The 23,690-nt window shown below is 38.2% G+C and overlaps 1 protein-coding gene across 2 annotated transcripts in view; it reads left to right on the forward strand.

Moving 5' to 3' along the window:
• Positions 1–23,690, forward strand: part of LOC136028146 (growth factor receptor-bound protein 14-like) — a 243,917-nt gene that overhangs the window by 3,701 nt on the left and 216,526 nt on the right. For both annotated transcript variants that reach the window (XM_065705808.1, XM_065705809.1), the window contains exon 2: positions 7,403–7,722. In XM_065705808.1, the coding sequence (XP_065561880.1) occupies positions 7,403–7,722 (320 nt within the window). The remainder of the gene's footprint in view (positions 1–7,402; positions 7,723–23,690) is intronic.

Genomic DNA, 23,690 nt, shown 5'->3' on the forward strand with positions numbered 1-23,690 from the left:
TTTTCTGCATAATTTGTTTCTTATTGAATTTTTTAGATGCTCATAAGATAAGACTGGCTGATTTTGGGGTATTTTTAAACTGTGAGCAAACTCACCAAACTAAGTCGAGCCTCAGGCCGCAGAGGCACATTACCTCCTCATTTGAAACCTTTCGCAAAGTATTCTGCTTTGATTGCTCTTAAAAGTTTATGACAATTCCAGGCATTGAAGCTTCCAACTCCCGCTTTGTCTTCTTCTTCTTGTCTTCTACGGATTTCAGGATACACCTGAAATTTTATTTCTGATTTTAGATTTTCTAGGCTTAGAGGCTACATTGTATTAAAAATCCAGGTCGGATTAAAAGTCCTTCTCCAGAGAGGGTAAAATATATATACATTTCCAGAGTCTCTTTAAGGGTTCTAAACGGAATTTTTGGACTGCAATGAGTGTTCTATTAAAGAAAACGTTGAAATGGCAAATTAAATACTATATTTCCCAATATGGATAAGGTCGACATCAAGCAATATGGACCTCAAAGATTATGGAGGAAAAAAGAGGTACCTGGCGGCATGGACGAACAGGAATGGCCATAGGGCTTAAATTCTAATACGACGTAGCCCGTAAGCTACAATTGTCTGAAAAACAAAAATGGTGGGTGGGGTATTGGTTAAAAACTATAGTACATGCACCTAGAAGCTGCTGACCCTTGTTGGTTTTGTCTGATGTCTCGGAAACCATTTTTTGGGGATGAGAGTCAATATTTCCTTACTAGAGGCTATATTCTATTAAAATTTCATTATATCGCAGGGAAAAAATCCGATTTAGGCATTTTCAGGTCCCCTTTCCTAGACAAGAAATTGCTTTTGCTCTAATCAAGGTGACATTTGATAGGAAGTGTTCTATAGTCTGGGAATACCCAGTATTAAAAAAAGAAGTATTTCTTTTGAGAGGTGTAAAGCAAAAATTACGAACTTTGAAAATTTTCTGCTGCAAAAAAGGTTCTAAAAAGAAATTGAGCCATTATTATACTTGAAAGCAGCTTTGAACGGTGCAATCAGTGATCTTCATCTTTTAAAACTGTCAGGCAAAATAGACTATGTGACATCAAAACCAGCGACCTGTTAGTAGTTATTTCTATGAGGTTTCAAGCTCTTTTCTAAATTTCTGGAAAATTTATTTTCATCATAATTTTTTAGTGCAATCAGCTTTAAATAACAAGTTTTTCTCACCAGGCTTTTCCAAAACGCGATTTTAGACTTTAGGTTACCATGGGATACCATTACCGTAGTTCGCTCCTCATTACCGCAACTATGCTGTAACTATGATAATCTGAATCCTGCGATACTCCTGAAGGCTTTTCAAATAATAGTGTTCGTATTGGATTTCAGGTCGCAAGGACTTCAGCGTTAGTTTGGTTTGAATCGATAAGATTTGATTGTTGTCTTTTAGCGCGATTGACAAGGCAATAACAAGATGTATACAATTACCATTTCATTACGATTACTTTTTATGGCACTTGGTATTAACCAAGTGACATATAGCAATCGCCAATTCTGTCTGTCAGTCTGTCGGTCCCGGTTTTGCTACTTTAGGCACTACCAGGTAAGCTAGGACGATGAAATTTGGCAGGCGTATCAGGAGCGGGACCAGCTTAAATTAGAAATATCGTTTTCCCAATTTGACCATCTGGGGGGAGTGGGGGGCCGGTCAATTCGGAAAAAATAGAAAAATTGAAGTATTTTTAACTTACGAACTGTTGATCAGATCTTAATGAAATTTGATGTTTGGAAGGATATCGTGTCTCAGAGCTGTTATTTTAAATCCTGACCGGATCTGGTGACATTGGAGGGATATGGGAGGGGGAAACCTAAAATCTTGGTAAACACTTAGAGTGGAGGGATCGGGATGAAACTTGGTGGGAAAAATAAGCACAAGTCTTAGTTACATGATTGACATAACCGGAACGGATCCGCTCTCTTTGGGGTAGTTGGGGGGGGGGGCAATTCTGAAAAATTAGAAAAAATGAGGTATTTTTATGGCACTTGGTTTTAACCAAGTGACATATAGCAGTCGCCAATTCTGTCGGTCTGTCTGTCTGTCTGTCGGTCTGTCCCGGTTTTGCTACTTTAGGCACTTCCAGGTAAGCTAGGACGATGAAATTTGGCAAGCGTATCAGGGACCGCACCAGATTAAATTAGAAATAGTCGTTTTCCCGATTTGACTATCTGGGGGGGGAGTGGGGGCCCGGTTAATTCGCAAAAAATAGAAAAAATGAAGTATTTTTAACTTATCAGCGGGTATTTGGATCTTAATGAAATTTCATGTTTGGAATGATATTGTGTCTTAGAGCTCTTATTTTAAATCCCGACCGGATCTGATGACATTGGGGGGAGTCGGAGGGGGAAAACCTAAAGTCCCGGTTTTGCTACTTTAGGCACTTCCAGGTAAGCTAGGACGATGAAATTTGGCAAGCGTATCAGGGACCGGACCAGATTAAATTAGAAATAGTCGTTTTCCCGATTTGACCATCTGGGGGGGGAGTAGGGGCCGGTTAATTCGGAAAAATAGAAAAAATGAAGTATTTTTAACTTATGAGCGGGTGATTGGATCTTAATGAAATTTGATGTTTGGAATGATATTGTGTCTCAGAGCTCTTATTTTAAATCCCGACTGGGTCTGATGACATTGGGGGGAGTTGGAGGGGGGAAACCTAAAATCTTGGAAAACACTTAGAGTAGAGGGATCGGGATGAAACTTGATGGGAAAAATAAGCGCAAGTCCTAGATACATGATTGACATAATTGGAACTTATTTGTTCTCTTTGGGGTAGTTGGGGGGGGGGGAGTAAGTCTTAAAAATTAGAAAAATGAGGTATTTTCAACTTGCGAACGGGTAATCGGATCTCAATGAAATTTGATGTTTAGAAGGATATCGTGTCTTAGAGCTCTTATTTTAAATCCCGACCAGATCTTGTGATGGGGGCGGGGAGTTGGGAGGGGGAACCTAAAACTTGGAAAACACTTAGAGTGGAGGGATCGGGATGAAACATGGTGGGAAAAATAAACACAAGTCCTAGATAGATGATTGACATAAACGGAACGGATCCGCTCTCTTTTGGGTAGTTGGGGGGGGTTAATTCTGAAAAATTAGAAAAAATGAGGTATTTTTAACTTACGAACGGGTGATTGGATCTCCATGAAATTTGATTTTTAGAAGGATATCGTGGCTCAAAGCTCTTATTTTAAATCCTGACCGGATCTGGTGACATTGGGGGAAGTTTGGGGTGGGGAGACCTAAAATGATGGGAAACGCTTAGATTGGAGGGATTGGGATGAAACTTGGTTGGAAAAATAAGCAAAAGTCTTGCATACGTAATTTACATAATTGGAACGGATCCGCTCAATTGCGGGGGGGGGGGGGGTAATTCTGAAAAATAAGAAAAATAACGTATTTTTAACTTACGAAGGAGTGATCGGATCTTCATGAAACTTCATATTTAGAAGGACCTCGTAACTCTGATATCCTATTTTAAATCTCAACCGGATCAAACGTAATTGGGGGGGGGGCAGTTGGGGGGGACCGGAAATCTTAGAAAATACTTAAAGCGGTGAGATCAGGATGAAACTGGATGGGAAGAATAGAAACCTGTCTAAGATACGTGACTGACATAACTGGACCGGATCTGCTCTCTTTGGTGGAATTGGGAGGGGGGAGGTAATTTTGAAAATTGAGGTATTTGTAACTTACGAAAGGGCGACCAGATCTTAATGAAATTTGATATTTAGAAGGATCTTGTGCTATAAAGTTTAACTTTAGGTTCTGACCTTCTCACAAGTGCCAAATGAGCTCTTGGCTCTTCCGACCTCGTACCATATGAGCTCTCGGCTCTTCCGACCTCGTCCAAATGAGCTCTTGGCTCTTCCGACCTCGTACCATATGAGCTCTCGGCTCTTCCGACCTCGTCACAAGTGCCATATGAGCTCTTAGCTCTTGTTAACTTACGAACGGGTGATCGGATCTCAATGAAATTTGATAGTTAGAAGGATATCGTGTCTCAGAGCTCTTATTTTAAACCCGACCGGATCTGGTGACATTGGGGGGGGGGGGGAGTTGGGAGGGGGAAACCTAAAACTTGAAAAACACTTAGAGTGGAGGGATCGGGATGAAACTTGGTGGGAAAAATAAGCACAAGTCCTAGATACATGATTGACATAACCGGAAGGGATCCGCTGTCTTTGGGGTAGTTGGGGGAGGGGTTAATTCTGAAAAATTAGGTATTTTTAACTGGTGATCGGATCTCAATGAAATTTGATATTTAGAAGGATATCGTGTCTCAAAGCTCTTATTTTAAATAAGAGCTTTTAAATCCTGACCGGATCTGGTGACATTGAGGGAAGTTTGGGGTGGGGAACCTAAAATCATGACCGGACCGGATCTCTCTCTTTGGTGGAATTGGAGGGGGGGGGGGGTAATTTTGAAAATTGAGGTATTTGTAACTTAAGAAAGGGTGACCAGATCTTAATGAAATTGGATATTTAGAAGGATCTTGTGCTTTAAAGTTCTAATTTTAAATTCCTACCAGATCCTGTGACATTGGGGGGAGTTGGAGGGGGAAACCCGAATTCTTGGAAAACGTGAAAATTGGGGTATTTTCATCTTACGAATAGATGATCGGATCTTAATGAAATTTGATTTGTAGAAGGAATTCATGTCTCAGAGCTCTTATTTCAAATCCCAACCAGATCTTTTGACACTGGGGGGAGTTGGAGGGGGAAATTTTGGAAAAACACTTGGAGTGGAGGAATCGGGATGAAGCTTGGTGGATAGAATAAACAAATGTCTTTGATACGTGATTGACAGAATCGTACTGGATTCGCTCTCTTTGGGGGAGTTGGGGGGAGGGGTTCAGTGATTTGGCGAGTTTGGTGCTTCTGGACGTGCTAGGACGATTAAAATTGGTAGGCGTGTCAGGGAGCTGCACAATTTGACTTGATAAACTTGTTTTCCCAGATTCGACCATCTGGGGCTAAAGGGAGAGAAAAAATTAGGTATTTATAACTTACGAGTGGGTGATCGCATCTTAATGGATTTTGATATTTAGAAGGACATCGTGACTCAGAGCTCTTATTTTAAATCCTGACCGGCATTAAGCCTCTTATTTTCCTTTTTAAATCAATCTATTGATTCATAGAATTTTGTTAGAGCTCATACCATATGATCTCTTGGCTCTTAGCTCTTCTCGCCTCGTCACAAGTGCCATATGAGCTCTTAGCTCTTGTTCTCTTAGAAAATCTGTTACGATTTATTTATGATTTATTCAAATGTGATAAAACTTCCCAAAGAAAGTATCTCAACAGGCAATTACCGTGTAAAAGGTAAAAAAGGTAAAGGATACGGCACTACTAGACCCCTAAAGTTCAAACTGGCGGTGCTTATTCCCGTTTCAAGGCCCTTCAGCCAGGAATTGCAATTGGAGGCTGGGGGCTAGCCAGCTTGTGCTTTCTAACACCCTTCCTGCTTACCTTCCCCAGATTTCTTCAGGTATCCTTCTCATTTAAAGCTGGGCTGACTCTTGCTGAGCTTACAGTCACGCCAGTGATACCTGTCCCAAACCAAATAAAATTAATGTATAGCGATAAAGCTAAATTAAAGAAGTACGAATAAATTGTGGTTAGGTATGATCAACTAAAATAAATAACGGACTTGCTAGATCAAATTTTTAGTAGGCCTGTAATATTATCCTGATTATTAAACGGCTTCGTTAGAAAGCACGGAATCATTGGACTCACGAGTCGGAAGCGAAAGCCTCTTGACGTCAGTGATTTTCGCTTTGGCTGCCTCATCGTTCTCTTTTGGTAAAAAATAAAAAAAATTAACAATAATTAAAATAAAAACAAGAGGGCCCGCGTGATTTTTAGCCAGTTGATTTCGGCAAGGACATCCGCCAAACCGCCCTGAGTGTTCTGCCACCAAACACAGAAAAAAACAAGTCAGAACAAACAAAAGACTATCCACAAATTAGATTGGGCGAAAATTCTATCCCTGGCTGTTATTTTTGCCTGTCTATTAACATGATTTTTGCTAATTACGATCAAAGGATTTTGTTAAAAATGACAAAGAATATTACTTGACTCCCTTTGTATTAAATTTTCGTAAACTAGGTTTACAGGAAGAATCTATTTACCTTTTGTGTACCCTTTTGAACATATCTACCATTTCTCCTCCCTTGCTAGTGCCCTTGATATTCATCATAGTAATTGGTCTGTGGAGAAAACTCAGCTTGACTAGATTCTGTTTTTCTGGAAGCAGATGCAAAAAGTAACGGCTGGATAACTTTGGTGAACCCTAATCTTGTTGGAATTTATTCTTGGAAAGCTGCGGGGATTGACCAAACTTGTTCCTCGCTGATGTAAAAGAAAATAAAACCTTGCCATAAGTGTTCGCATTTTTTGCCACATTTTACTAATTAATGGTATCTTTATGCAATAATTATCTAAAAATGGATGTTCTGTTCTGAGGGTTGATTGGCTAGGTTCTTTATTTGGTATTGAATTTTTAAGCCAGGCTAGCATACCAATATAGTGCCTTTTGTTATATTACTTTCTCACAACACAGCTGTGCTTGCAGATGCACAGAGCCTCGATCCTAAAACGTGAGAGAGGTGGTAACTTTTTTTTGACTGGGGAGGCGGGTCCTAAGGTATTTTCAATGGGAAGAGGTCTGATACACATAAAAAGTTCTTTTTTATGTCTAAATATCAAGGTTTTTGCACATTTCAAGGATTTCGGCTAAATTTATTGAAAAGTTTTGGAATATTCTTCGAGAATGGTTGTCCCTTTGTCCAAATAATGTTGGCAAGATTTTGACTTTGACTCGACCAGGGTATCATGTAAGCTGTGGTTGGGAGACGTAGTCCCTACTGTAGCTAAATGAAAGCACTGCTAAGAAAAATGGGAAGAGTCCAAGGGAAATTTCCTACTCGCTTATGTATCCAAGTATGGTCCTAAACCAAAGGCCATCCGTTGCCCGTCATACTCCCTATTCAGTACAAACTTGCTATTTTTACTGCGCTCCTCATCTGGCCAAATTTGCTTTTTAGACATACCTGCTCTAGAAATTGCCCTGAGACTGTGAATTACAGTTTTTTTGGGGGAATTGCCACAAATTACCAAAACAAAAATTACTTTAAGAATGCAATTTTGTATATTTGACATCCTCCACCCCACCCCCGCTTTATGCTTTCAAGGCCGTTTTCGGCTCAATGATAAATTTGGACGGCCCTTTAATTAAAAAAAAAAAAAAAAACTTGTGAGGAGTCTTCTGAGGAGTAGTAAAATGTATGAACTGCCACGTCTTCTCTCCATGCCAATGATGAAATGAACGGAGTCCCTGTATGTTGTTTTTATTTCATTTTTTTTTTTAGGAGAAAAGTCTTTGTATCGTCGGATTGCAGTTTGGGTATCCAGCCGTTTAAGAGGTAGCGGTAGAAGGGTTGGTGACAAATTGTTAGTGAGAGTACCCAGCGTCCACGTAACTATAATGAGAAGTTGCAGTTGTTTAAGCATTTCTAAAGAAACTGTCGTTTATGACAGACAGTCACTAATGGATAATTCTAGCGATCATGTAGGTCTGGCGAATAGTTTTCCCAAAACTAGCCTAAATATACCGAATGTATCTCGGTTCGGTGGTAGCTACCGCTCGATATTTGATTCGGATTCAGATAATGAATTGTTCGATAAAGAGGTAAGATTTGTGCGAATGCATTTTCTTTAAAGTTAGTTCTTTTAAATTTTACTAATCATATTTTCCAGCAGGGTAGGTTGATTCGTCTCCAAGGGAGCATGGAGTCCTCCAGGAATTTTTGAAATTTACAATAAAGTTGAAGAGAGATGGCAAATATAAGCTTAAAAATATCCTTTTTGGAGCATTGCAAATTGGAGACAAATCCTTCTGTTTAGTCCTTGATGTTTGGCCCATTCGAGATTGCGATACAAGTGCACGATCCCTACTTCATAACAACATCCTTTACCTATATTCAAAAGAGAAAGAATCCTGGCGGTCAGTTAACCATTTTGGAGGTAATGATGACAACCTTCTCGTGGTGCTCCTGAAGTAGGGAGCACAAATTTGAGCCTATTACTGATAATCTCAGTTACCGTTGAACCACTAGCAGTCCTGCTAAGTGTCTGATTGGGCGCAGTGTATCTGTGGAGTACTCTCCCGTGACTAGATCGACTGAAGCCAGTGAAGACTGCCAAAACGTGCCCGGGAGTTGATCCCAGTGAATGTATGAAGCACCGACCGTGGCAGAGTCGGTACCACAGTACTCTTAACAGTATTGTTTTTGAGGATTAAATGTTGCTTACCGTGGATGGCTGGCGAGTAATGGGTGCCTCTTCCCTCCATTTTTAGGGGCGAACGTTGCCTGCCCAAGTCGAAAGAAATTGGTGGGTGGGGTTCTCGGAAAGGGGAAACAACGTCAAAATCTTGAACGAAATTAAACATTTACTGCAAAATCTTGATTACCCCCCCCCCCGTCTCCCACAAAATTTGCAAGTCAGTTTCTCATTTATTAACAAAATTATGTTCAATTTATTAATTAAGAATTTATTTTTTATATTATAACTTAAATAATTTCATTGTTTAATTGTTATTGTCTTAATTGTTAATATTTAATTATGACTCATTCGTTAATTTTGTGTATTAGTTAATTAATAAATTGTCTTTTTCATTTATTAACTATACCCTCTGCTTTATTTTGATAAAAATAAAATTTTAAGGATCCCAAAATGATTATATCCTTTAGATTATTTACTTGAAATTTTATGATCCTAAAATTTCTGCATACGGAGAAAATGTGGAAAATAACCTCTCTGTCCCCCCTTAAACCCCCTATGTTGTGGTCCAAGTCTGGACTTATTTCTGTGAGTCTGCCTATAATAGTAACAACCAATTCAAAGCCTCATTATTCGTAGTAATTTAGCTCTAAGGATTATAAAAAAATGTAATTTTAAGATTGGGGTCTAAGCTATGTATTTTCTTTGTCAAAAATTCTTCTAGAAATTAGGACTTTAGACGCTCAGGATTGTTGTGGCAGTAACAACGTGCATCGTGATGCTTTTTCTTGTCTGATTCCTTCAGTTTAGATCGGATTCAACTTCAACGATATCTCTTAATTCCTAAAAGTTTGCCGAAGTTTTGGTAATTTACCTAAATAGAATTTTAACGGAACTCTCTTTTTACGATTAGATAAATGTGTAATGTTTTTTTTTTAGATTGTTTAAAGTATGGAGGTAGAATTGAAGGTCAGTTCGGAAGAAGGGCTATTTAGGGATCAGTAACGACCAGACTTTGTACCTGGTCCTTTTTTGGGTAGGGGCTCTCAACCCCCCTCCTATGATAAGAGACATTAAGTGAAAAATAAAAGGAGGCCCAAAACGGTACCTAATGTTTTTTCTATGTTCGTACCTTTGGTAACCTCACCTCCCAATACTCCTACATACTCTTTAAAAAGTTTCCGGCCGTCTGTCTGGCTTCCGCTGTCTTCATTTTCTGGTCTACGCAATTATTAGGCAATCTAGACGAACATTATTGATAAATAATTGAATTTTTTCTCAGTCAAGGTGACAGGTGTAAAAAAACAAAACAAACCAAAATGACGCAATAGCTTGACATAGGAAAGTTATTGAGCCTTTTGCGCAGTCTAAACAGCACATAAAAAAACCCGATGCGAAACGGTTATTTTTACAATGTAACCAAATTGGCTATCATATGATTTTGAATGGTGTCACGTAACCTTCTGTAGGAAGTTGGGAAATGGATCTATTGAACATGGGTTTATATAGAAGGATATTTTTGGGGAAAATCGCTTAAGCAAACAGTTTGTGGTAACGAATTGTAAGTGAGGATCGGCTCGGCTCAATAGTAACCGAAACTCTAAAAACAGAATTTCAATATCAATAGATGCATCAACAGAATTAGATTATTATGCTGATTTCAAATATAAGTACTTACATATTATACTCACCCCGCCCAAGAAGTGGAGTTAGGTTAGTCATTCTTACTTCATAGTATGCAGAATAATGATAGTTAACACATCTTGCATGCAGCCTCGCTATAATTTTATATTACCAATATTTACTAAGAATTTTATATTACCAATATTCATATTATATTATCAACTAGCTTCAGTAAATTGGTCAGAACTAATAATTTCTGATATCAACATATCATGGACGACTGTTGAGGAAGCCCTCCTATCAACTGAGAAAAAGCACTCCCGTGTCATCTACCGAAAACAGCCGAAAACACTTTCATTCCTCACATAGAATGTAAAGAGAATCATCAACCGGAAAGCCAGAGCCTGGAAAAGGTACAAAAAGGGGAAAATAGAGAGAAATTGGTAGAGGTATGCGAAGCCTCGGAACCACGCCTCCAATGTAGTTAGGAAACTGAAGTCTGAACATGAGAAGAAGCTTGCCATGGATATCAACATAACCCCCAAATCCTTCTGAAGACATGTTTCTGCAAAAATTCTAACCGCCACACCATTCCTGACCTCAAACATAATGGCGTAACCCGCTCATCACCTTTAGATAAGGCTAATGTATTGAATACCCAGTTTGGCTCTGCCTTCACCATCCGATCTTGTCCAACTACTCCTACAGCAACATCAACTTTAATATCTGATACAATGCCAAAATTGTCAATTACTGAAGAAATGGTCTTCACTAGCCTTGATGAACTTGGTGTTAACAAATCCAAAGGATCAGATGGGATACACCCAAGGCTTCTCAAGGAGTGCCGAAATGTTCTCAGTCCTCCCCTCTATAGACTCTTCCAGCTGTCACTACAAAATGGAGAACGACCGTCGGATTGGAAAACATTCTATATCAAACCAATCCACAAAAAAAGATCCCAGAAAATTACCATCCCATCAGCCTCACTTTTGCCATTGCAAAGGTGCTTGAAAGATTTGTCTACATAGCTCTAATTCAGCACTTGGAAATTAACAACCTCCACTTCCACTCAACATGGCTTCAGATCTTTAAGATCTGTTGATACTAATCTGATACAGACGTATGAGTATGTTCATCATTGTTGGATAAAGATTTCCCTGTCGACATGGTGCTTCTGGACCTCTCAAAAGCATTTGACAGGGTTTGTCATGAATTTCTCATCACTAAACTGAAATCAGCAGTCGTTGATGATGTTATTTTCCAGTGAATACAAAGTTCCCTTTCAGAAAGAATACAAGCTGTGAGAGTTCATGACTCCCCAGGTGCTCTCATTTCTCCTCGTTTACAATTTTTTTAAGTGGTGCTCCTCAGGAGATCATTCTTGGTCCGAGTCTCTTCAACTTCTGTATAAAGGGTGCACCCAATCTTCTCTTGAACCTCCTCACTCTTTATGTCGACGTTTCAATACTTCATGGTAAAGCAGCTACACCCTCTGACCTGCAATCTATCCAAAAGGACCTTGACATTCTTGGGACTTGGGCTTATACATGGCTTCTTTCTTTCAATGCTGATAAATGCCATGTAATCCATTTCGGCAACCATAATACACTTCATTTGTACCATCTCCAAGGTAACCCCCTTTGTAGTCTCTGAAGAAAGAGATCTGGGAGTCGTTGTTGATCGTCAACTTAAGTTCTGCACCCATGCAAAATCTGTATCGTCGTCAACTCTCCAATGTCTCTGAATGATTGAAAAAAGTATCTCCAGCAGACGCCCAAGTGCGTTTATGAAGCTTTACAAGGCACCACTTCGCCCGCGCCTAGAGGTTAGAATGTCCCTGGTATTGCCCTATTTCAGGTGGGACAAAGAAATACTAGAAAGAGTACAACGAAGAGCAACCAAAATGGTCGAAGGCCTCAAACAAATGCCATACGAAGAGTGTTTACGTCACTTGAAACTTCTTACTCTCACATACCGGAGAAAACTTGGCGGTATGATTACGGCCCACAAAGTTATTTCTGAAAATATTCTTCCTGGTCTGTTTGCCCCCCTCCCCAGAATGTTCTGTGACAAGACGGCATTCCAAGAAAATCTTGAAGAAACGCTCCTCAATCCGAGAAAGAAGCCATTTCTTCAGCCAGCGAGTTACAAACTTGTGGAATCAACTCTCTGAAGATACAGTGGCTGCGGATTCGACAGGTGCATTCAAGCGAAATCTTGGCAAAGAATGGCTCCTCAACCCAAGTGTAGCAAGCAACCGCATCAAACAACCTACAGAAGTCATAATGGAGCATTACAAGCTTAGAAAATCCTTAGATTCGCCCCAAGTTGCGATTTAAGGTAACTTAAGGTAATGCATTCTGCCATCCGTAGCTTGTTTTTCCAGTTTTATTTCGTCACAGTTGATTCAATTTACAGGTACACGGTTTGAAGCAACTGAGATGCGTTAGGAGAATAGATAGGAAATATATAATTTGGGCTACATATTTGCACATTAGGGGGGTTAGGGTTTTTAAGGTTTAAAAGTATTTGGTGAAAAAAGAAGAAACAAGCTGATGTTTGCGTTGAGCAGTTGTTGAATAACAAATGTTCTGATTATCGCTAATAGTATGTTTGATTCTTATAGCATCCTTTTCCTTGGAGTCAGGGTCGTATCCATTTTTTTTCTGGGGGGGGCACAAAAAACTTTGAAAAACGCATAAAAAATTTGTTTATATTCATCTTTATTATGTTTTTACGAGTCGAACAAACATTTCGGGGGGATCAAACCCCCTACCCCCCCTGGATACGAACTTGCTTGTAATATCCGAGTTGCTGTGACTTTTTAGGTGCTTTCGAAGGCTATATGTACTCTTGTCGGAAAAAAATAGCAAGACCTTATTCTTATTTCTGTAGATTTGTATCCAAGGTCGTTACTAGAAAAATTTACGATGTATTTTACACACATGAATAAGGAGAGTTTCAAACTGATAGACGAAGTCATAATAAAGTTTTGGCTCAAGGCTTTTTTGGGTCTAAAACTTAGTCGTACCTCCTCAAAAATCCTTTTCAAAAATATATGTAAAACATAATGATTGAATTCTTTTCGAAATTAAATAAAAAAAACAAGTTTTTTTAACTGAAAGTAAGGAGCGACATTAAAACTTAAAACGAACAGAAATTACTTCGTATATGAAAGAGGCTGCTTCCTCATCAACGCCCCGCTCTTTACGCTAAAGTTTGACTCTTTCTCTCAATTCTTCTTTTTAAAACAGTAAAAAACTTTAGTGTAAAGAGCGGGGCGTTGATGAGGAAGCAGCCTCTTTCATATACGAAGTAATTTCTGTTCGTTTTAAGTTTTAATGTTGCTCCCTACTTTCCGTTAAAAAAACTTGTTTTTTTTATTTAATTTCTGAACGTTTTTGAATCAATGCGTGTTTTGATTTTGGCTCTCCGCAGAGGAATAATTAAAACGAAATTTGCATTTTTTTTTTGGCTAAATGGCTTTCTCATAATTTTGATCGAATGATTTTGAGAAAAAAAGAGCGGGGGAGGAAGCCTAGTTGCCCTCCGAGTTTTTGGTTAATTAAAAAGGCAACTAGAACTTTTATTTTTTTACGAATCATTTTATTAGTAGAAGATTTACGTAACTTATAAATTAGCTTACGTAAAGAACTTTTGTATTCTCATATTTTTATTACATATATGAGGGGGTTCGCCCCCTCGTCAGTACCTCGCTCTTTACACTAAAGCTTAAATTTTGTCCCAATTCATTAAGAATGACCCCTGAATCACAAAAGCCGTAGAATAAATAGTTGAAATTACTAAAAATACTTTAGCGTAAAGAGCGAGGGTTTTCTGATACGCTGAATCTGATGATGAGATTTTCGTTAAGATTCTATGACTTCTAGGGGGCGTTTCCCCCTATTTTCTAAAATAACGCAAATTTTCTCAGGCTCGTAACTTTTGATGGGTAAGACTAAACTTGATGAAACTTATATATTTAAAATCAGCATTAAAATGCGATTCTTTTGATGTAGGTATTGGTATAAAAATTCAATTTTTTAGAGTTTTGGTTACTATTGAGCCGGGTCGCTCCTTACTACAGTTCGTTACCACGAACTGTTTGATTCATCTCGTCCAGTTTCGAAAATTGTCACCTTTGCAAGGTTTCTGCCATATGCTGCTATACATATCTTTTCCTGTTAAAATGATTTTTTTTATTGGGGAAGTAAATTATTCTGCGAAATTCTTACTCACTTCAGTCATAGGCTATAAATTTAGCCAATTGGAAAATTTAATTTAAAGACTTGTATTTGAATTTCTTCGAGATGGGGGGAGGACTAGGAACGTACACTGACGATGCCTTCAGGGCCATTCGTTCCCCCACAATCTCAAGAACTTTACTATTCTTCCCATTAACTCCCATATTTTCTAGTTAACCCGCCTATTTTTGAGTTTTTTGAATTAATGCCCATCCTAAATTTATAGTTCTTCGAATTCGTACCCCATCCCGAATTTTGAGTTCTTTGAATTCGTGCCCCATCCCGAATTTTGCGTTCCCTTAAACTGAATTCCTGTGAGCATGCATAACTGGGACTCGGGACTTGAAAGTCTACCAGATCCGAGTAAGACACGTCCGCAAGAGGGAGGGGAGTTCGGTCCTAGGCCTTCCGAAATCTCGATTTTGAAAATTTGCCTTGCCATTGTCTATCTTTTTCGCATAATTCATTTGGTGTGGTATTCTTTTTACAAGTTTTACTTGTTTTACGCCCCAGAATGTTTATTACAGTGATTTATGGATTATATAGAAGGGGATCCATGTATTTTTGCGGGGGGGCGCATCAGCCGAGTAATAGCTTTTACCTTTTTCCTTTGAAGTTCATCGGCCCTCCAAAGGTAAAAGTACGTATATGCACAATTTTTCACTTCTCGACTTAATGCCACCACCATACTAAAAAAAATGTGCTGAATCGAATGGTATATGTAAGAAGGCTCTAGTCCAAATATTAACGGAAATAGCATATGGATAAAGTACGTATCTGAAAAATTTCTGGGCGCATCCAAAGGTAAAAGTACGTATCTGTGTAGATACGTACTTTCACCCTTGGTACGTACTTTTGCCTTTGGCCGGCACATTAAAATGAGAAAGGAAACCAAAGGTCAAAGTACGTATATGTCATGATTCAGCACAATCATCATTGTTTGTTTACCAGAGCAGAGCTGAACAACCAGCCAACTCTGAGCTATTAAAGAGTACTGGCATAGAATGTCAAGAGGCTTTCTAAATTTACAGAGAGCGTTGGTTATACAAAAGGAAAGAGATTTAAGGTAAGAAAATTTTGCTTCATGCTATTTTGGAACCTTTTCTCCAAGTAGGCCTAAACCCTCTGGTAAAACCCCATCTGTACTACCAGGTAGGTACAACAGACCCGCTACAACCAGTTTACACAGCTAGCTATGTAGCTGTCGAATTAGTACAGGAGAGCAGCGTCATACCAAATTACCAACCAACCACCTAAAGCCATTTTTTTAGTATTGCCTACAAACATGACTTACCTTTGAAATAAAATAAAAAACAAGGGATGCATCAAAATAACCCCTAGAACCTTCTCTGTCATCTGAGATAATCAGGGATTAGTTTGGTCAACTATTACAACATTGAGAAAAAATTGAGGGCCTCTAAATATTGCTTACCTTAGAAACAAAAAAAAATGTATCAAAATAGCCCTAGAACCCCCTCTTTCATCTGAGATAATCAAGGTTGATAACAAGTTCTTAGAATTCCAATTTTTCAGGACATTGGCATGTCAAGCAAGTACAAATGAGGCATCAACTTCAAATACCGACTTGCCATCTTCCAGTGAAGAGCAACGAGGAGCTAGTTCCTGTTCCCCCCCAGAAATCATCCAGATAAATCAAACAACAGACATATCACCCAATTTTTCTGGACATTCTCGATCAAGGGACACCACTGATGGAGAAGCTAAAACTAAGGCACAGTTAAAACACTTTGCTGATGAAGAATTCGAAAAAGAAGATTTAAGTAGAGGTGATAGTGATGAGTCTGATATTGACTGGGAGGACGTTGAAGGGACATTTGGGTCTTCTGATGATGAAAGGCAGACAACTTTGAAGAAGAGGAGAAAGCTCTTTACAGATTTAGTTCCTCTTTCGGTCAGTAATGATCTTACATCAGATCATCCAGAGTACAATCTGATCCATTTTCCTACCGATCCTTTCCTGCCCTTGGAAGATTCGGCTTCGGATGCAGCAGCTTATGAGACCCAAGATGACCAGCTAAATTTGGACAATCAACCATCTAATGAAAGCAACAATGCTGTTTGTGAACCTGATTCCTCAGACCATGTCATGTGTGTAATTGACGCTGTAGCAGCAAGGTCTGTGGGACAAGATAGAGAAAATAGACGTGAAGAAAATGGTGGAGGAGAAGGAAGGTCTATTGTTGACCTTACTCCAAAACGAGTTCGCTCAGAAAAAGATAAATTTGAAAGAGATGTTAAGAAGTATCCATTTCCTGACGAACCTGGCTGTAAATCTAACAAATGTACAAACTCATGTTTGAGGTTTTCCAGTGTAGAATTCAGGAAAATTTATGACACATGTTGGAGCAAAGAATATAAATCAAGACAAATGTGGCTCGCTTCTTTGCTGACATTCCTACCAGTTAAAAGAAGGACTATTGCCCCAGAAGCTGCGTGTAGAAAAAAAACTACAGTTAGGTACAGCCTTCCCAGAAATTTGAATGAATACCCCACACTTACCCCAAAAGTTGAAAACTTGCCAGTTTGCAAGTCTACATTCCTTGGTTGTCTAGGATTTGGCAAGAATGACAGAGTGATTTTTACAATCAAGTCAAAAATTGAAAGGGATGCTCTTGGGAATGAGCTCAAGGACGGAAGGGGCCATAAAGTGGCAGGGCCACCAAACAAAGTTGATCGAAGCCTTGTGATGCAGCACATTGAAAGCTTTCAGCCAGCAATTCCACACTATCGTCGAGCTCACGCTCCAAATGTTCGGTACCTTTCTCGTGATTTGAGCTACAAATTTATGGCAGAAGACTTTAATGAAAAATATCCAGCAAATAAAATCTGTGATGAGACATATAGGAAGATTCTTAATGGTATGAAAGTATCATTGTGCATGCCCCAAAGTGACAGCTGTGACATTTGCACACTATTAAAAGAGAAAGTAGGGGCTGCGAGAACTCCTGGTACAAATGGTGAGGCAACCGAGAAAGAGACTGAACTGTACAGAAAGCACAGAGATCTTGTTGAACAGGTTTCAAAAGCATTTTCTGAAGATAAGCAGAAATACGAAAAAGATTCAACTACCATGTTGTTCACCGTGGACCTACAAAAAGTGTTATTGCTTCCCATCATGCACAGCAGAAAGGAGGCCTTTTTTCTATCAAGACTCGTGTGTTTTAATGAGACGTTTGCCCCCGTTAAGGCCACCCAACAAAACCAGAACCTTTGCGTTGTTTGGAACGAATCTCGACAAGGACGTGATGCACCTGATATAGGTAGTGCCTTCCACAAGGTCTTAAAGATGAATAGGGATATCTTGCACTTCATTTTTTATACTGACAATTGCTGTGCCCAGAACAAAAATTGGACAATTTTTAGTGAATTTGTACTGATAGTCAACAGTGAAGGAGGACCTGAAACGATTCGTATCAAGTATCTAGTGAAAGGCCATACGCACATGGGGGCTGACTCCATACACGGATCGATTGAGTCTCGAATTCGAAAAAGGGATGTTCTTGACTTTGAAGATTTGTGCGACACCATAGAAAAAAGTAGAAAATTCACGAAAGCCGTGAAAATGGACATAGAAGACTTTTGCCAGTGGAAAAGCTTAAAAGCTCCTGGCATCGTCATGAAGAACTTGGGCGTGACCATTGATGAGTTCAGTGAGGTCTGTTTTAAGAAGGGAAAAACAGAACTGTTCTATAAAACTAGCCCTGAGGGTGAAGAAAAGAGTCTAAGTTTTGTGCCAAAAAAGCTGGTTAGTACAATCAAAGAGGCAAAGTATCCTTTGCCAGATCCGATTCTTGGCGCAAGGGGGGTAAAGCCAGAAAAGAAAAAGGCCATCTTGGAAAAACTTGTACCTTTTATGAATGAGAATCGCCGTACATTTTGGCGCACTATGCCTTCATCAACAGCTTCTGTCGATTTGCTGAAGCACGGCTGTGTTTCTTAGCTGCCTGCAGTATTTCAGTGATTTCTTTTTATTTTTTTTATTTTTTAACTTCTAATTATTTGAATAAAAAAATGACTTGTTGTACATGCTTCATACGTGGTTTTACCTTCGGTATACGTCATAGATACGGGGTTTTGGGCAGAGTAAAAGTGCGTTTTATGTTTTATACAGACTTTTACCTTTGGGACTTCATTCGAATTCGAGTCTCGAGTCAAAGGTAAAAGTACGTATATGTCATATACGCACTTTTACCTTTTGAGAGCGCCTCTTTATATGAGTAACGGTCCAATGGTAAAAGTACGTATCTACTGTTTCAGGCTTCGGGGCAGTAATAATAGAAAATTTTACTTAAAAATATGAAATCCCCATATTTGTTTACCTATTTAACTAATTTCCAGAATTAGCCAGTGTCCAGTTTCACCGTAAACCGTATTTGAAGCTCTCAAAAGTACTCAAACTTTGAGCCGTGATTTATCGAAATAATGAAAAGTGTAGATACGTACTTTTACCTTTGGAGGGCCGTCATGCTACGACCAATTCAGTGTCGTCAATTCACAAAACTTTAGGGGGGGGGGGTAAAACTTTAATATCTGGGATGGGGTTCAAATTTGGTGGTCGTTCTTTTCCAATTTTTCTAATGATAACATTAAGGCCGTGATTAAGTGAACTGATGGAACTCGAAAATCCCATGTTAGAATTGAAAATTATTATTTAAAAAGTGCTCAAGTATTCATTGGCGGAAGATACCGCTTTTAATATCAGGCCGTAGCTTCTTGAAGATGCTGCAGAATGTTTGCTAGGATTTTGCTCTATTTCCTCTAATTGCTTAGAAATCTTAGAAAATGTCTAGCTCTTTTTTACAAGTGTACTCTATGAAGGATATTGCTTCTAGAACAAAATCGGTACTATCATGAGAAGAAGACAATAACCTGTAAGATGATTGCAACCATTTTTCGATGTATTTTCCTGTTTTCAAACAGTCCTATTTCCGCCAATGAATAAGCGCTATTTGAAGGGTTTTTGACAATCGACGGTCTCTAGAGAATTGAGAGACAGAAGACTACTTTAACTTCAATTTTGAACCTCGATGTTATCAAGTTCACTTTATCAAGGCCTTAAATAAAGATGTTTTCGATGAAAATAACTACTGAAAAGTCATTTTTTAAAACCTAGGGGGCACAGGACCTTTCTCTCCCTCTAATTGACGTAACTGGCCGATTATATTTGTTTTCACTTTCTGTGTTGTATTAGATTCTGAATATAAAAAAGAATGACTATAAAATGAATATTAGTTGGCCTAATCATTTTACTTCATAGATTCCAGTTTGTAATATACATTGCTCTATAAATAAACTATAAATTTATTGCATCGTTTAATGCGCAGTTGTGTTACCTCAGAAAATGAAAGCCCTTAAGCAAAGTACGCCAGTCTGTCTAGCTACTCGCCATCTGAGAATATGCTTGAATTTCACTGTTAATTCTTGAATTAATTAAAAAAAAACAAGATTTTTCATCCACTCGATTAAAGAATGACATTAAAAGTTGGGACGAACAGGAATTATTCTATGTATGACGAGGGGGGGGGGGCTTCCACCCTGCTCTTTACTCTAAACTTTGACAAAAGATTCACTGAAAGTGGTACTTATATTTTATAGCATAAGGTTTGTTATAGCGACCACAAGCAAGAAGTGAAGTTAGGTTAGCTCTAATGAAAAATATACCAATATATGATGAAAATGTAATACTTTAGTAACAAAATTATTGAAACTATAACAGAGAACTATTGAAAGCAGGACGCCTAGAATACATTATATTAAATGCCTAACTTAACCAACTCTATATATTAAATATTTAATTAGAAAATACCTACATAGTAGTTTATCCCACCCAGGCTAAGCTAAATTTCTCTGAGTGCACACAGAGAAACCGGTTTTACAAATGATTAAATAAAAAAAACTAGTTTTTTTAACTAAAAGTAAGGAGCGACATTAAAACATAAAACGAATAGAAATTACTCCGTATATGAAATGGGTTGTCCCCTCCGCAGTCCCACGCTCTTTACGCTAAAGTTTGACTCTTTGCCACAATTCTACTTTTTAAAAAAATTAAAAACTTTAGCGTAAAGAGCGTGGGACTGCGGAGGGGACAACCCATTTCATATACGGAGTAATTTCTGTTCGTTTTATGTTTTAATGTCGCTCCTTACTTTTAGTTAAAAAAACTAGTTTTTTTTTATTTAATTTCTGAACGTTTTTGAATTAATGCATGTTTGATTTGGGCTCTCCGCACATAAATTATTGAAATGAAATTAGTATATTAATTTTTTTTTTTTGGCTAAATGGCTTTCTCTTAGTTTTGATCAGACGATTTTGAGAAATAAGGGGTGGGGAAGGAGGCCTAGCTGCCCTCCAATTTTTCGGTTACTTAAAAAGGCTACTAGAACTTTTAATATTCAACGAACGTTTTTATTAGTAAAAAATATACGGAACTTAAGAATTAACTTACGTAACAAACTTTTATATTCTTAAATTTTTATTACGTGTACGAAGGGGTTTGTACCCTCGTTAATACCTTGCTCTTTACACTAAATCGTAAGTTTTGTCCCAATTCTTTAAGAATGACCCCTGAATCAAAAAGGCCGTAGAATAAATAGTTGAAATCACTAAAAATATTTTAGCATAAAGAGCGAGGTATTTATCTCCTCCTAAATACCTCGCTCTGTATGCTAAAGTATTTTTAGAACCCCTCATATGCGTAATAATCTCTGTTCGTTTTAAATTTCAATGCTATTCCTTACTTTCATTTGAAAAAACGTTTTCATGTTTATTTTTTCATTGTTTTTTTTATAGCAATGCTAGAAAATCCTGCACCCTTTTCATTGAATTTTTCTTCCCCCATGACATATTCCTCAAAGGAAAGATCCTCCCACAAAGCCCTCTCCCATCAACCCCACCCCCCAAACCAAAAAATCCCCATGAAAACGTCTGTACACTTCCCAATAACCATTACTATATGTAAACACTGGTCAAAGTTTGTAACTTGCAGCCCCTCCCTCAGGGATTGTGGGGGAGTAAGTCATTCCCAAAGACATAGTTATTATGGTTTTCGACTATGCTGAACAAAATGGCTATCTTAAAATTTTAATCTGTTGACATTTGGAAAAAAATGAGCATGGGAGGGGGCCTATTTGCCCTCCAATTTTTTTGGTCACTTAAAAAGGGCACTAGAACTTTTCATTTCCGTTAGAATGAGTCCTCTCGCAACATTCTAGGACCACTTGGTCGATAAGATGACCCCTGGGAAAAAAAACAAAAAAAAAACAAACAAACAAATAAACACGCACCTGTGATTTGTCTTCTGGCAAAAAAATACAAAATTCCACATTTTTTAGATAGGAGCTTGAAATTTTTGTTATAGAGTTCTCTGATATACCGAATGCGATAGTGTGATTTTCGTTAAGATTCTATGACTTTTAGGGGATGTTTCCCCCTTTTTTCCAAAATAGGGCAAATTTTCTCAGGCTCGTAACTTTTGATGACAAAGACTAAATTAATTGAAACTTATATATTTAGAATCAGCGTAAAAATTCGATTCTTTTGCTGTATCTTTTAGCATCAAAATTCCGTTTTTTTAGAGTTTCGTTTACTATTGAGCCGGGTCGCCCCTTACTACAGTTCCTTACCACGAACTGTTTGAAAAGAAAATAATTCGGTATTTCGGGGCTTCTGACATTATTACTCCTTTGCGGAAGTTAGGCTCAAAATTGAAAAAGGATTATATTTTTTCTCTGGGCCCCTTCCACCTCTTAGTTCGTTTATTTTCCCGTTAGTTTTCACCTGTTTTCGCTTTATAGTTGTGTTATCTCTTAGTAGTTCTTTCGTTAGTTGAGTTATGGTTGTGGTATATATGTTTTATCGCTCGTATAGTTGTGCTATTTTCAAATTATACTCCATAATAGAGAGGCTCCGAACACCCAGCATTGTATATTAAGCTCTTAATTTGACGTTTTTTTCTAACGTGACCAGATTCGTCCTGCGCCCTTTTCATTGAATTTTTTCCCCCATGGCATATTTCTCCAAGGAAAGATCCTCCCACATAGCCCCCTCCCTCAACCCTACCCCCAAAACCAAAAATATCCCCCTGAAAACGTCTGTACATTTCCCAATAACCATTATTATATGTAAACACTGGTTGAAGTTTGTAACTTGCAACCCCTCCCCCAGGGACTGTGGGAGAGTAAGTCATCCCCAAAAACATAGTTATTATGATTTTCGACTATGCTAAAAAAAATGGCTATCTCGAAATTTTGATCCGTTGACTTTGGGAAAAAAATGAGCGTGGGAGGGGGCCTAGATGCCCTCCAATTTTTTTGGTCACTTAAAAAGGGCACTAGAACTTTTCATTTCCGTTAGAATGAGCCCTCTTGCGACATTCTAGGACCACTCGGTCGATACGATGACCCCTGAAAAAAAAAAAAAAAAAAAAAAAAAAAAAAAAACAACAAACAAATAAACACGCACCCGTGATTTGTCTTCTGGCAAAAAATGCAAAATTCCACATTTTTGTAGATAGGAGCTTGGAACTTCTACAGTAGGGTTCTCTGATACGCTGAATCTGATGGTGTCATTTTCGTTAAGATCCTACGACTTTTAGGGGGTGTTTCCTCCTATTTTCCTAAATAAGGCAAATTTTCTCAGGCTCGTAACTTTTGATGGCTAAGACTAAACTTGATGAAACTTATATATTTAAAATCAGCATTAAAATGCGATTCTTTTGATGTAGCTATTGATATTAAAATTCAATTTTTTAGAGTTTTGGTTACTATTGAGCCGGATCGCTCCTTACTACAGTTCGTTACCACGAACTGTTTGATAAAGAACAATACTTCAGTCGCTATAACACGGATGTTCCCTTAAAGCACTTGAAATGAAACAAATATAGTTAGTTGGTATTAGTAAGGGTACTTGTCGATTATTGGAAACATATTCAAGAATTACGCTTAGGTTAAATGTCAGAAACCGGTTTTATAGCTACAAAAATAAGTGACGGATGATACAATGCGTTGGACTTAAACAAGAGTGTATGATTTGAACTATTTATTTGGACATTATGGGGATGGGGTTGGGTTGGGTTAGGATAGAATAAAATAGGATAGGTTTCCATAATTTTGTTTTTAAAGTATTATTTTAGCATCATGTTTTGTTGTATTTCATTATAATAGAACTTCACTTCTTGGGTGTGTTTCGAATAATCGAATGTAGTAGTAGTTACCATTATTCTGTTGATAAAGTAATGTATTTTTATCATATTTCGCTAGGATTAGCCATTAGGGAAACCGGTTTTTGTCTTACAGTGCACAGCGAAATTCTTGAGTGTGTTTCCAGTAACCCATAATTACCACAGTAAGTGTTCATTTACCAATTGCCTCTCAATATATTTGAACTTGGAATTATACTGAATATGTGAGGGACTGCCCCTTCCTCAACCTCTCGCCCTTTATGCTCATGTTTTTAGTGCTTTAAAAAGCTTCTTATTCCAATTAAGCGG

The sequence above is a fragment of the Artemia franciscana genome, chromosome 6, assembly GCF_032884065.1.
Source record: "Artemia franciscana chromosome 6, ASM3288406v1, whole genome shotgun sequence".
Taxonomy (NCBI): Eukaryota; Metazoa; Arthropoda; class Branchiopoda; order Anostraca; family Artemiidae; genus Artemia; species Artemia franciscana.